The following is a 13,405-nucleotide window of genomic DNA, read 5'->3' on the forward strand; positions in this document are numbered from 1 at the left end:
AAGGGCAATCACAGGTGGGAGGGAAGGAACGGAGTTTGTCCCTGGCCTGAAGTGACTCCAAGGCAGCCTGGCTCTTTTCTGCCCATTGCAGAAGATGACCCTCACCAGGAGGGCTTTGGGGTTCATGCCAAGTGGGCCAATTCCCTTCTCCCTCTGGATGCCTTGCTAAAGCAACCTCTTGATCCTAGCTATGGAGGAACAACAGGTTATCAGTGGCCATGATTTAAGAGCCTAAGACCTCGAGATGAAGATTTGAAGAGAGATGGTGCAAGATAATTTGTGGTGGGAAGGAATCAGTAAACTGGGACAACAGCAGCAGCTGAGTCCAAGGGTCAGTGTCTGGGAGTAATTTAGGAAAGTTCGGTGCTGACAGCTGTGTCTGGAGTTGAACGTCATGGCCAAATCAGCTCCTGGGATCCTCGGCTGCTTCAGGCCTACGAAGCTTTGGCTCAGGACACAGAGACAGCTGTGGTGTGGCAGAAGTCAGGGCCGCTGGGGCCCCAGGCTCAGCCTTGCTGTTTCTCAGCTGTGTGGCTTTAGGCAAGTCCTTAGGAAAGGAGGAAAGGAAACCAGCATCTGCCTAGTGAGTGCAGTGCCCTTTCACAAGTGTCACTCTCACTACAGATTAGTGAGGAGGGTAACGTCCCTCATTCACATGGGAGGAATCTGAGAATTCATGAAGGTAACTGAGGTCATTCCAGGCTATATAGCTGGAAAATGGGAAGGCAGAATTAGGACTCAGAGCTTCTGAGCTCAAGTCCTGGGCTTTTTCCCCTGAGCTTTAGCTTCTTCCTCTGTAAATAATGTACCCACCTCATGAATGAAGTCACACATTGTAGGTTCTAAACCTTCCCTTTTCACAATCTTGGCCCTGAGGAGTTGTGGCCACCTTCTTCTTGGGAATGGAGCAGTCTTACTTTTGCCCCTGCACTCAATCTGGTTCGTGGGTCTAGGCCCCAGAGGGTGCCTCGAAGGCAGGGTATTCGGACTTCGCTTTCCCCTCTACCTCTATCCTCAGGCCTTCTCGACTCCGAAGGTCTGGCTCCCTCTTCTCCTCCTCCTCCTCGATTTTGGCAGGCGGGCTGACATCAGTGGGTGTTCCCAAGGAAAGGGAACTCTGAGCCCAGCTCCACGGGCCCCTTCCCCCACGGCCCCGGACAGCCCCAACCCCCAGCCTTAGATACGGCAGCGTTCAGAGGCCCTCTGAGCTCCCAAACCCCTCCCCCTTTTCGCTACCCGCCCCCCCACGCCCCCGCCCCCTCGCGAAGGAAGAGAAGGGGCTGCTAGAGTCCGGGGAGCGGAGGCTCAGAGACCCCGACGAGTCCTGGGCGCCACGCAGCCGAGCCCAGGAAATGGATCCCGGTTCTGGGGTTACGAGGGGAGCTGTCCAGCCCCGCAGGGTGAGCTAGCAGAAAGGGTGAGCCAACGTCGGCCAGGCGGAGGGAGCGGCGGGCGCCAGGGCCGGGTGGGGCAGCGACTCCCCCTTCAGCCCGCCGGCCCCGGGCGTCGCCCCCGCCCCCCACGTGGCCGCAGCCGTCCCAGCCCCTGCGAGGAAGCGGCGCGGCTTCCTGCGGCTTGGGACGGGGATATAGGCGCCCCCGCCCGGGCCCGGCTCAGCGCCGCCGCTCCTCCTCGCCTGTTCGCCGCGCGATGGCCTCGCTCCGGGCGGAGCGCGCTGCCGGCGGCCCGCGGCTCCCCGCGACCGGCGCCGGGCGACCGGCAGCGCTCCGCCTCCTCCTGCTGCTGGGCGGTAAGCGCAGCGCTCCGAGGCCCGGGCGGGAGGCGCGGGAGGCCCTGGAGGGGAGAGGGGCTGGACGGCCAAGACCGGAACGGGCCCCGGGGTGCGGGTGCGGACAGCGCTGCTCTTTGGACGGTCCCTGGCCCCACCACGGTGAGGGCGCAGCGCGAGCTGCTTCCCACTGGGGAAAAGCTGGCGTTCCCGGGTCCCACAGAGAGGTCTTGGGAGGTCTGGAGCTGGCGAGGAGGGAGGGGTTTGGATGTGAGTGGGAATGAATTGGTGCAGCCCCTCTCTTCCGGGCGCTGAGGCATCCCGTGGGCGCCTGGATTGCTTCTCTTTTTCTTCTGAGAGTAGCCCTGACTTCCAAGGGTCTCAGCCCCCAACCCACACACCCCTTCCTCCAGGCTCCAGATCCCCATCATCCCATCTCCCTGCCCCTTTTCTGCCCACAGCTGTCCTGAAGCCCCAGGAGTCCCTGGCTCAACTTCTTCCCACCCCAGACGGCTTCAAGTCAGAAGGTGAGTACCCAGCAGTTGTGGGAGGGTGGCCCAGGGCAAGGAGAAGAGAGGTCAGTGGGGAGTGTCCCTTTCTCACAAGCCAGGCCCCAAACCCAACTGGTGCCCCTAAGTTCTGCTCTGTTCTCTCTTGAGGTTCCTTGTGATCTACCTCTCATCCCATAAAGCCTCCAGCCAACTCTGAGCTGGCCCACCTCACAGGTGGATTAGAAGATCCCAGAAAAAGTGTATGTGGAAGTTCTTGCCAGGCTGGGTAGTGCTGGGCACATGGAAGACATTAAATTTTTCCTGAGCTGAGACTCTCTCCTCAGCCAGGACTCTCTTTCTTGGGAAGGTTTCTGAGGCTGTCCGGGTAGTTCCCATATTTGAAGACAGGAACAATGGTTCCTCAATGGAAGTACCTGGACCAGAGGGCTTGGAAGGTGGTGTAGGGGTGTGGTCAATGTGCAGCATCTCTGCCCACAGGAAAAACAGTGGAGGAGAAGTATGAGACAAATGTCCTACGTTGCTGGGATGATTATAAAGTTCAAATGGACCCTATCGAAAAGGATTGGTGTGACTGGGCCCTCATTAGCAGGTAGGGGCAGTGCTGGAGGGCGGCTTGGGCCAGGGCTGGGGCTTGCTCCTTGTGGGCCTTGAGTGAGTGTGGGACAGTCCTCTTTTTGGGCCCAACCCTTCCCTCACTCTAGTCCTCTCCTGTCCGCAGGCCTTACAGCATCCTTCGAGACTGCTTGGAAAGGAATGCAGAAGAGTTTGGCCTGGGCTTCCCCAATCCCTGGGCGGAACAGATCATCTTTGAGACTCACCAGATCCACTTTGCCAACTGCTCCCTGGGGCAGCCCCCCTTCTCAGACCCCCCAGAGGATGTGCTCTTGGCCATGATCATAGCCCCCATCTGCCTCATCCCCTTCCTCGTCACCCTTGTGGTGTGGAGGAGTAAAGACAGTGAAGCCCAGACCTAGGGTGGCGTGAGCTCTTCAGCCGCCATCTTACTTCTTTCTTCTGCAGGTCTCTCCCCTCCCTACTTCCTTCTCTCACTCCTACCCCAACTGCAGATCCTTAGATCGGTGGAAATGGAATCAAGGCTCAAGTTCTGTAATCTTCAAAATAAAACTGTTTTTTTGTACACTGTTCCCCTCCCCATCCCAGTGGGGTCTGTGTCCTTCCCAGAGTCTCTGCTATTCCCACAGGCCCTCCGTTCTGAGCAGCAGAGCTGGAAGAATCTGGATAGGCCCACTGTTTTGTTCACTTACCTGCCCCCCACCACCCCTTCCCCCACCAGAAGGCCACACCCCTATACTTCCTCCTCCCAAGGCCAGGCCTTTCCTGCGTCTATCCAAACCCAGTTCCAGGAAACGTGCAGGAAGAGACTCCCTTCCGGTCTGGAGAGCAGCTGGGGAGGTGAGGGGGGTGGGATGAGGGAGGACTCTTTGCTGTGGCTCCTGCAAGAAGGAAGGGGGTGCCACCCAGGAGCCCTTAATTTTCCCTTTCCTCATGCCTCAGTTTCCTCCCAGGGCCTGGGAATAGGAGCTCTGATCTGAACAACAGGAGTCCATCCTTAAGGACCTGAGGATTGAGGGCAAAGGCAGTGGGGGCTTCCTCTACTAGACTCGCCACAGGACTTCCCCTCCAGGTCCTTGGCCCTCATCCTACATTGTCCTGGACCCTGGGTGGGTGTGGCCTACAGCCTGGCCACACACTGCCCCCTGGTGTCCACTAAAGCTAACAACCAGAAGATGGACGTGGCCTGGAAGAAGCTCAAAACTGAACCCTGTGGTCAGAGACCTGTCATTCCCATAGCAACCACTAGTTCTTCACTGGATGCTTCTGTTAGCTTCTTGAGCCATACTTATGCTCCCTTTCCCACTTCTTAGGGACATACCTAAGCGACCCACCATTTCTGTATATGGACACTCCTATATGTTCCCTGGATGGTGAGGCCCAGTTCTCCCCATGGAAGCTTCACCTCCAGTTCTCCCTGGGACAAACCTGCCAGGTCATCAGAAACGTCTAGAGAATAACTTGGTTCTTCAAAAAGACACCTGTTTATTCCTTGTGGCACTTGGCACCTCATTAGGAACTCTCCTTGTTGAAATGTAAGCCTCCCTGAGTACATGCATATCTACTTCCTGGGACATGCCTGTCTATTCCACAGATATATACCTATATGCTTCTAGAACATATCTGTTTATTCTCTGAGACACACTTCTCCTCTCAGGACACATCTGTCTCTCTAGAGACATACCTATTCCCTAGGACATTTAGAGTTTTCACCAGAGAGAAATCTTTGCTCTATTTCCATGAATGCATCTGTCTTCTCCAAGGATATATCTATGCTCTTTTGGACCCATATTTGCCTTCATGCGTTTTACTAATATACATCAAAGGCATGTTGGTGTAAGACACTGTATATTGCATGTTGTGTTGGGAAGATAAGTTAGATAAGGCTTGGTTTCTGCTTTCAGTGGCTTTCATCTAGTAGGGGAGCCGACATGTACACAAATAAACAAAAACAGTGGAGTGTGTGATGAGAGTCATGCAAGGGATGCAAGCCAAATGTTTTCTGAGTGCAAAGGAAGGAGGGGCCCATTGAGCTAAGGTGCAATCACAGGAGGTGAGATCACAGGAGGGTGACTGTGGAGTTGGCACCTGACTAGGCCTTAGATGGAGCACATTCCCCTATGGGAGAGAATCGAAAGGGAGGTGAATTAGAAAATTATTGCAATAATCCAGGTTTGAGAGAACAAGGGCATAGACCAAAGGAGTGGTGAATGGGGAAATGGAAAATAATTAAAAAGTAGGGAACTTCCCTGGTGACGCAGTGGTTAAGAATACTCCTGCCAATGTGGGGGACACGGGTTCGAGCTCCGGTCGGGGAAGATCCCACATGCCGTGGAGCAGCTAAGCCCGTGCACCACAACTACTGAGCCTGCACTCTAGAGCCCGCGTGCTACAACTACTGAAGCCCACGTGCCTAGAGGCCGTGCTCCGCAACAAGAGAAGCCACCTCAATGAGAAGCCCGTGCACCGCAACAAAGAGTAGCCCCCAGTCGCCGCAACTAGAGGAAGCCCATGCGTGGCAACAAAGACCCAACGCAGCCAAAAATAAAATATAAATAAATTAATTAAAAAAGAAGTGAGCAGAAAAAAAAGCAATTAAAAAAATAAAAATTAGGAAAGGTTATTAAAAATAGGGGAAGGATTTGGATATGAAGGTGAAGTAGAGGAGCGGTTAGAGCTGACTCTGGCTTTGAACCTGGGTGCCCTTAGAAGGAGAAGCTGGCCTGAAGAAAATGGTGTATAATATGAATAACAATGGAACAAGCTGTTATGTACCGTAGAGAGTTAGAAATGGGAGTGGTGGTGCTGCTGCTAGTGGTAGAAAAGGGTTGGAGCTAGAAATATAGGGTTAGGAGTCCCCTGCACAGAAATGCCATGTGAAGCCATGAAAGGGATGAGAGTTCCCGGAGAAAAAGTGTACTGAAGAAGGCTAAGGTCCTTTAGGAAACACCCACATGTAAACAATGAGGACAAAAGAAGACAAAGGGAAAGATCAAAGAGATAGCAGAACAAGGATAAAGCAGTGCCAAGGAAGCAAAGGAGATGGTACGCTTTGAGAGAACATTTTTTTTTTTTGATGTGTACCATTTTTAAAGTTTATTGAATTTGTCACAATACTGCTTCTGTTTTATGTTTTCGTTTTTTGGCCACGAGGCATGTCAGATCTTAGCTCCCCAACCAGGGATCGAACCCGCACCCCCTGCACTGGAAGGCGAAGTCCCAACCACTGGACCACCAGGGAAGTCCCAAGAGAACATAATCTATTGAATGGTTCATTCATTCATTCATTCAACAAATATTTGTTGGGCACTTCTGTGGACCAGGAACTGTACACAGTAAAGGATGGACTTTGGTGGGGGAGATGTTAGAGATCAGACAGGAAATTGAGAGGGTGGTAGAGTCAAGGAAACTACATATTTTCAAGTAGGGATGACGTCAGCATGTTTGTAGACGAGAGGAGCCAGGGGAAAGGGAAAGAGGGAATATGATACACAGAGAAGTCCTGGAGGAAACTGGAAAGGAGAGGCAATCAGCTGCCAAAGGGTTGACCTTGTAAAGGAAGAGTGATACTTATTCCTTTGAGTCCAAAAGGAAGGAGTAAAAGTGAGAGATTTTTGAGAGATGAATCCAGTGTGATGACAGAGAGGAAAGATTAAGAGGTTCACATGCATGGCCTCAATCTCATAAAAATAGAAGGGAAGGGCATTCTGCAGAGATGGAGGAGATGGGAATAGGTGGAATGGCATGATGAGTGTGGAAAAGTTTGAAGAGTTACCTTGAGGGATGTCACAGGGAGCCAATAAAAGACAAAGCATCACTGGGCTGCACTGATTGCCCGGCAATGAGGTCAGTCAGGGAATCTGGGGTTCAGTCAGCAGGTTCCGGTGAATTTTTTTTTTTTTCAGTAATACTCCTGGGCCCAGGCGTGAAAAAAAGAAGGTGGGGGTGGGGTGGGGAGGTGGGCAGGGATCAACGACTCTGGTTTGGAAACTGAGCAGCAGGTAGGCAGGCAAGGGGACAGAATTGAGTAGTCTAGGCTGGGGAAGGAGTCAGATAAGACCAAAAGGGGTCCAGGGACTTGAGGCTAGAAAGGTGAGGACGTGGGAGAGGTGAGAGAGAGGTGGCTGTGCTCAAATACGGCAGCCCTGAATAATGGAAGCAGAGCCATTTCCAGCGATAAAAGCTACAAATGAGCTCCTGGGGAATTATGGAGTCGAACGACACAGGAATTGAGGGCAACTGCGAGGGAATGAAGTTAAATGACACAACTGTTAATATTGAAAGAAGCCTAGTATAGTGGAAACAAGCCTAGGCTGGGTTCTGGAGACCTGGGTTCTATTTACTGTTCTACTAACTGTGCCACTTTGGGGGAGTGACTGCCCTTCTCTGGGGTGGAATCAGAAGACTTCTCAGGGCCCTTTCTGCTCTAGACGGTAAGGATTTGGGGATAATAGCAAGGGACGGGTTGACGAGGACGATCCCTCCCGTTGGGCCGCCCCTCTCCCCAGAGGAGCCCGGAACCTTTCTGCTGTGCTTTCTGCCCGGACGTGCCGGAGAGGAGACCGGAAGTCCTTTGCCGGCGGGTTCCGGGTTTCCTGGGCTACTACGATGGCGATGAGTTTCGAGTGGCCGTGGCAGTATCGCTTCCCGCCCTTCTTTACGTGAGGCTCAGACCCCGAGAAGCCCCGCTGGGCCTCCCTTCCCTCCCTCGGACCCCGGGCGCAGCACTGATGCTTCAAATGGGGAGGGGGAGAACGGATCCGGTCGCCGCCACCCTCAGTCCCTCACTTTCTCCCGGGAACGCGCCTCTGGCAAGTGCTGCCGCTCGCCCTCTCACTTCCTCTAATTCTGCGCCCCACCCGCTTCACCCGGCAGGTTGCAGCCGAACGTGGACACTCGGCAGAAGCAGCTGGGCGCCTGGTGCTCGCTAGTCCTGTCCTTCTGTCGCCTGCACAAACAGTCCAGCATGACGGTGATGGAAGCTCAGGAGAGCCCGCTCTTCAACAACGTGAAGCTACAGCGTATCCTCCCTCAGGCTCTTCCACACCCCACACACATGCACTTCCACACTTTCCCACATGCCTAGACTTCACACTCCTCTTCACCCACAGAAGGCAGGTTCCCACCCCAACTGGCCTTGGGAAAGAGCCAGACTGTGTAGCTGACATCCATTTTACCAACAACTCCAACCCGAATGTAGCACCAAGCCCTCTTGTCCGCGGCAGTGATGAGTACCCAGGTGTCATTCAGATCTTAGAATTTCTGCCCTGAAGCCAAGTACCAAGTTTTTCAACCTGAGCCTTTTTGACTCGTTGAAACTTTTGTCCTCTGTATGAGGCTCAAACTCTGGCATTACCTTTAGTAATTTTCTCTGCCTACTCTCCTTGTCCCAGGAAGTAAGGGTTGTTTTCTTTTGCTGCCTGATTCATCCCTAAAATATCTAGAGAATGGCTGGAGGAAGGAGAGAGGACAGAGGGTGAGAAATGATAGTACCTTTCATTCTCTAAAGCTCTTCCTTTTAATTACACTAGTTTCTCTTTACCTTCCTCCCCCCAATATGCAGAAAATGCTAGTTTATATCCTGTTGGGGCATTGCACGTCAATGTGTGTAGGTGGGAGAAGAAGGGTAGTTTGTAGCATGAGCCTGGCTCTGAGAAATTTTATCCCACCCAGTTCATTCCATTAATACCATTCCCTTAACCTTAAACTAGGGAAGCTGCCCGTGGAATCAATCCAGGTTGTATTAGAGGAACTGAGGAAGAAAGGTGGGTTCAGTTCCCCAGATTCCTTATTTTTCATCCTAGTTGGGTTTTCCTGAGGGCAGATTAGCACAAGTCTTTTCTTTCTTTCTTTCTTTTTTTTTTTAAAGATTTATTTATTTTTATTGATTGATTGATTGATTGATTGCTATGTTGGGTCTTCGTTTCTGTGCTAGGGCTTTCTCTAGTTACGGCGAGCGGGGGCCACTCTTCATCGCGTTGCACGGGCCTCTCACTGTCGCGGCCTCTCTTGTTGCGGAGCACAGGCTCCAGACGCGCAGGCTCAGTAGCTGTGGCTCACGGGCCTAGTTGCTCCGCCGCATGTGGGATCTTCCCAAACCAGGGCTCGAACCCGTGTCCCCTGCATTAGCAGGCAGACTCCCAACCACTGCGCCACCAGGGAAGCCCCTCTTTCTTTTTTTTTTAAACCCTTCAGTGGCTTTTTTTTTTTTAATTAATTAGTTAATTTTTATTTTTGGCTGCGTTGAGTCTTTGTTGCTGTGCGGGGGCTTTCTCTAGCTGTGGCGAGCGGGGGCTACTCTTCGTTGCGGTGTGCGGGCTTCTCATTGTGGTGGCTTCTCTTGTTGCAGAGCACGGGCTCTAGGTGCGCGGGCTTCAGTGGTTGTGGCTCGCGGGCTTTGTTGCTCCGCGGCATGTGGGATCTTCCCGGACCAGGGCTTGAACCCGTGTCCCCTGCATTGGCAGGCGGATTCTCAACCACTGCGCCACAAGCGAAGCCCCCACAAGTCTTTTCTTTTAAGAACTTTTTTTTTTTTTCCTCTCCTGGCTTGGAGCCCAGAGTTTTCTGTACAATAGCTCAATTCCCTGGGTTCTTTTCCCCCATTGGTATACAAAATTGAAATCTCTCCATCTGTGCCCCAAGACCTGAAGAGGAGAATGGATGCCTTGCAGATAGTAATAGTAAAACAATTCTTGAATTTCTCTTTCTGAAAGCTGAATCTCTTACACTCTCTTCCACCTTGGTTTTTGCCTCATTGTCTCTTCTTAGAGCATGGTGCTTTCATAAGTATCTGTTTTGCAGGGAACCTCGAGTGGTTGGATAAGAACAAGTCTAGCTTCCTGATCATGTGGCGGAGACCAGAAGAATGGGGGAAGCTCATCTATCAGTGGGTGAGACTATTCTGACTCAGTGACCCATGGCAAAGGAGAATGAATCTGTGCTCAGCAGATGCCTGGTGTTTTCAGATCCAGACTGAGCAGAGTGGGAGGGGGCAGAAAGAGGAAGTGTAGGTCTTCCAGGCAAGCCTCTTTCAATGACTCAATTTCCCTGGCTGGAAAGAACTTTCCTTTTTTTGCCTGTAGGAGGCCAGAGGCTATGTGAGGCCATGTTTGGAGAATGCAGTCCTGGAAACCACGAGTACTATTGTTGGCTGGAGCCTCTGGCCACAGGAGATAAATGGAGAAAGGAAGGGAAAAAAACACAAAAACCTGGAGCCCCTCCCCCATTACATCCTTATGGGGCTGTCCACAATATAAATGAGACTTTCTGAACAGTGTGGGTGTGGGGACAGACTCTCTCCCCTGCATTCCCTGTCACCACCAGCCCTAAACATTCCCAAGGGAGAGAGGAGGGGAAGAAGCATCAACAACCCAAATATAACAAACACACACCACCCATTCTTGAACAGGAAAACAACCAGAATGAGAGGTCACTCCTCAGACACGTGAAGGCCTGTGGTTTAGTGGTTCCGAGCATGTGTGTACATGTATAAATATAGCACCTGTAGGGTTTGTGGGTTTTAGGCCACTCCTCTGCTGAGGTGACAGCTCTCGTTTGGGAACAAGTATCATTCCTGGGTCAGAGAGGTGGAGCTGGTGAGTTTACCTTCTCCCAGGAAATTCCTGGTTCTTATTCAGTCCCTGTTTTCTGTGTCCATAGGTTTCCAGGAGTGGCCAGAACAACTCCGTGTTCACCTTCTACGAACTGACCAATGGGGAAGACACAGAGGATGAGGGTAATGCTTTTCCCTTTCTCCCCAGTTTTGTTATCTGAATCCTCCTCCGTCTAGATAATTTTTGTTTACTTGACATTCAGATTTCCCATTTTTCTGCCTCTAAATTCCAAATACTAAATAATACAAAGGTTCTTAACCCATGTCCAAGATTTCCATAAACCACCTGAATTCACATGCAGAGAACCCACAGATTTTGTTTGTGGGGCTGTATGTGCATTTTTCTCGGCATAGAGTCCATATTATAAGAATTTGAAGGGCATCTGTGACCCATGAAAAGTTAAGAATTATCGGTAGAGATGCCGAATGAGGAACTAGGGAAGGAGATTAAGCCTGAAATTTCATTCCTTGCTAACTCAGGCTTTCTGTCACCCTTTATTCTTATGGAGGGCTCAAGATCTGTGGTTGTCAGCTGAAGGGATTGGGCCAACACCCCCAACCCCACCCCCTGCCCTTTAGAATACTATGGTTTCTGGCCAGACAAGGATTTGTATACTGTTTGATTTTTACATAGTGTAAATATTCTTCTCAGCTCTTTTATCTCTGACTTCATATTCTGATCCCCAGGATCACCAAAAGTACCAATCTGAGCTGGGGAAAAAGGGGCACCTCCCCTTTCTGCCAGGCCTGGCTGCCCCAACAGAGTTTACAGCTCTTGGCTTCCCACCCCCCCCCTTTCCTGCAGGCCTCTGCTTGCTACTCCCACCATCATGCCATGACTTCAGTGCTGCAGCCTTGCCCAGCCCACCGCTCAGGCCAGGCAAAGCTGGAGGCTTCCTCAGAAAGCAAGCTCCCTGACTCAAGAGCTGGGCCCCCGCAGGGGGTGAGGTGTGCAAGCCTGTTAGGGCTTGCCCCCTGCCTCTCACATCTCCCTGCAGTATCTTGCCATATCTCCAGATACTCAGCTGGCCCTTGGCTCCCAGCCTTGTTCCTTTTCACTAGGAAAGGGCAGATATCTGTGCTGGACCTTAACAGTCTCCTGGCCAGAGGCATGGCTATACCTCTTTGTGTTAGAACAGGTCCTCCCAATGGGTACAGATGCAGTTAGGGTCAGCGTACAATGACAAGGGACTTGACCTCCCTACACTTGATTGTCAGGGCCCCTTCTTTGTGGCCCACAAGCAAACGGTGTTACTCTTGTATATCAGACACTAATGGGCAGGGGGGTTAGTGCGAGGGTGCATGTGGGTTGAGTCTGACAGAAGAAATAGGAAGGGGGAATAAGCATGAACTCTCATTTCATGTTGACTCAGGCTTTCTTCCACTCCTTACTCCTAAGGAATACCCAGGAAGGGTGGGTGGGGGCAGCTGTAGCAGTACAGCTGTCCTGGAAAGTTCTCAGTTTCCAGCTGGGCTGCTCCTCTCAGAGGCCTTGAGCCCCAAGGAACTGAGTGTCCCTGACTACCCATCTCTCCCTGTCCAGAGTTCCACGGGCTGGATGAGGCAACCCTACTGCGGGCTCTGCAGGCCCTACAGCAGGAGCACAAGGCCGAGATCATCACTGTCAGCGATGGCCGAGGCGTCAAGTTCTTCTAGCAGAAACCTGTCTCCCTTTACTTCTTACCTCCCACCCTTCCAGGGCTTTCAAAGGGAGACAGACCAAGTGTCCCCACAGACTGGATCCGTGACTCCACCAGACTCCAAAGGGCTGCAGTCCAGGGGTGGGTTTCCCACTTATCCCATGTGTCTGTCCCTGGGATAGGGTGAGGCTGAGGTGCCAGGGAAAAAAGATGTGCTGCTCCCTGCCTCACCTCCTCTCGTGAGCTGGGGTCTGTAAACCTAAACACAAACTTCATTTGTGTCACACACGTAAGTACATACACACATGCACCTGCACAAGCTTCTGTTTCTTCCCCCTCCCACCCCTTTAGCTGCTGCTGCTGCCTCCTCTCTCAGGCTGGTGCTGGATCTTTCCTAGGGGATGGGCGAAGCCCTGGCTGCAGGCAGCCTTTCAGGCAATGTGAAGATAGGAGGCCCAGGAAGGGGCCTGGCAATGAGAGGTGGGGCCGGACACTGATTTATGATATTAAAAAGCTTAACCCTACTGCCTGCTGCTGCGGTTATTACTGGAGTGGGCAAAGGGAGGGCTGTGAAGTGTTAACCCCCTGAGTGAATCCCAGCCTAGGAGAGGGGAGAGAAGGCCTATGGCCTTTGAAAAGGTCCTCTCGTGCTGGCGGGCTCCAGTGAGTCTGTGGTTTTACATCTGCTGGGTGGGCTGTGCGGGGGAGTGCCGATGGCACACAGCTTGGGGACAGACTGCTTTCTGTCTCTAAAATGGAGTAGCTTAATGACTTCCCCCTCCCTCACCATCTCCCTGTGGAAGTCCTGAACTACTCTGAAGCCCCTCCCTCCATCCATCTGCTCTGGGTGGGGTAGTTGAGGCCAAGGGGAGCTGAGGGGGAGTAAACCGGATATGGACTTCGGTTTATTAGAAACTTTGGCAAACAGAGGGGGAGGAAGGAGAGCCCACATAGCAAAAACAGCCACTCTGGCCAGGATGCGGTCAAGGTGGGGAGGTGGAGAGGATGGGTGACCTGGTCCTTGGTTTGGGGGAGGGGCTGGCTTTGGGGTGCACACACCCATCCCTGTGCAGCCTGGAGGGACTGCGACGTTGGAGAAAACCAGATCTTTCCATTGACCTCTGTATTGTCGGCCTGGGGCCATTCCGGACGATTAGGAGGGGGTGGCGCTACCTTATCTGGGTCGTGCAGGCTGGTGGTAGCCTCCTCTTCACCACCCCCCTTTCTAGGGCCGGGGAGCCTCGGTCACTTTTCATCTCCCTGTCCCAGTACCGTGCTCCCCCAGACAGGTTTGCGCACTGGCAGTACGGGAGGACACACCGCCGCCTCGCACCCGGCT

At 52.5% G+C, this 13,405-nt stretch overlaps 2 protein-coding genes across 2 annotated transcripts; both read left to right on the plus strand.

The window, feature by feature from the left end:
- The first annotated feature begins 1,435 nt into the window (after positions 1-1,435).
- Positions 1,436-3,376, plus strand: RAMP2 (receptor activity modifying protein 2). The gene is made up of 4 exons (XM_036837029.1): positions 1,436-1,750; positions 2,191-2,256; positions 2,719-2,830; positions 2,960-3,376. The coding sequence occupies exons 1-4, from the start codon at positions 1,651-1,653 to the stop codon at positions 3,213-3,215; spliced, it is 534 nt and encodes a 177-aa protein (XP_036692924.1). The 5' UTR covers positions 1,436-1,650; the 3' UTR covers positions 3,216-3,376.
- A 3,997-nt stretch (positions 3,377-7,373) lies between these two features.
- VPS25 (vacuolar protein sorting 25 homolog) lies at positions 7,374-12,590 on the plus strand. Its single transcript, XM_036838349.1, has 6 exons — positions 7,374-7,475; positions 7,690-7,835; positions 8,526-8,579; positions 9,616-9,704; positions 10,474-10,549; positions 11,970-12,590. Exons 1-6 carry the CDS (start codon positions 7,423-7,425, stop codon positions 12,080-12,082), a joined length of 531 nt encoding a protein of 176 aa, XP_036694244.1. The 5' UTR covers positions 7,374-7,422; the 3' UTR covers positions 12,083-12,590.
- Positions 12,591-13,405: the final 815 nt, after the last annotated feature.

Source organism: Balaenoptera musculus, chromosome 20 (assembly GCF_009873245.2).
Source record: "Balaenoptera musculus isolate JJ_BM4_2016_0621 chromosome 20, mBalMus1.pri.v3, whole genome shotgun sequence".
In the NCBI taxonomy this organism is placed as follows: Eukaryota; Metazoa; Chordata; class Mammalia; order Artiodactyla; family Balaenopteridae; genus Balaenoptera; species Balaenoptera musculus.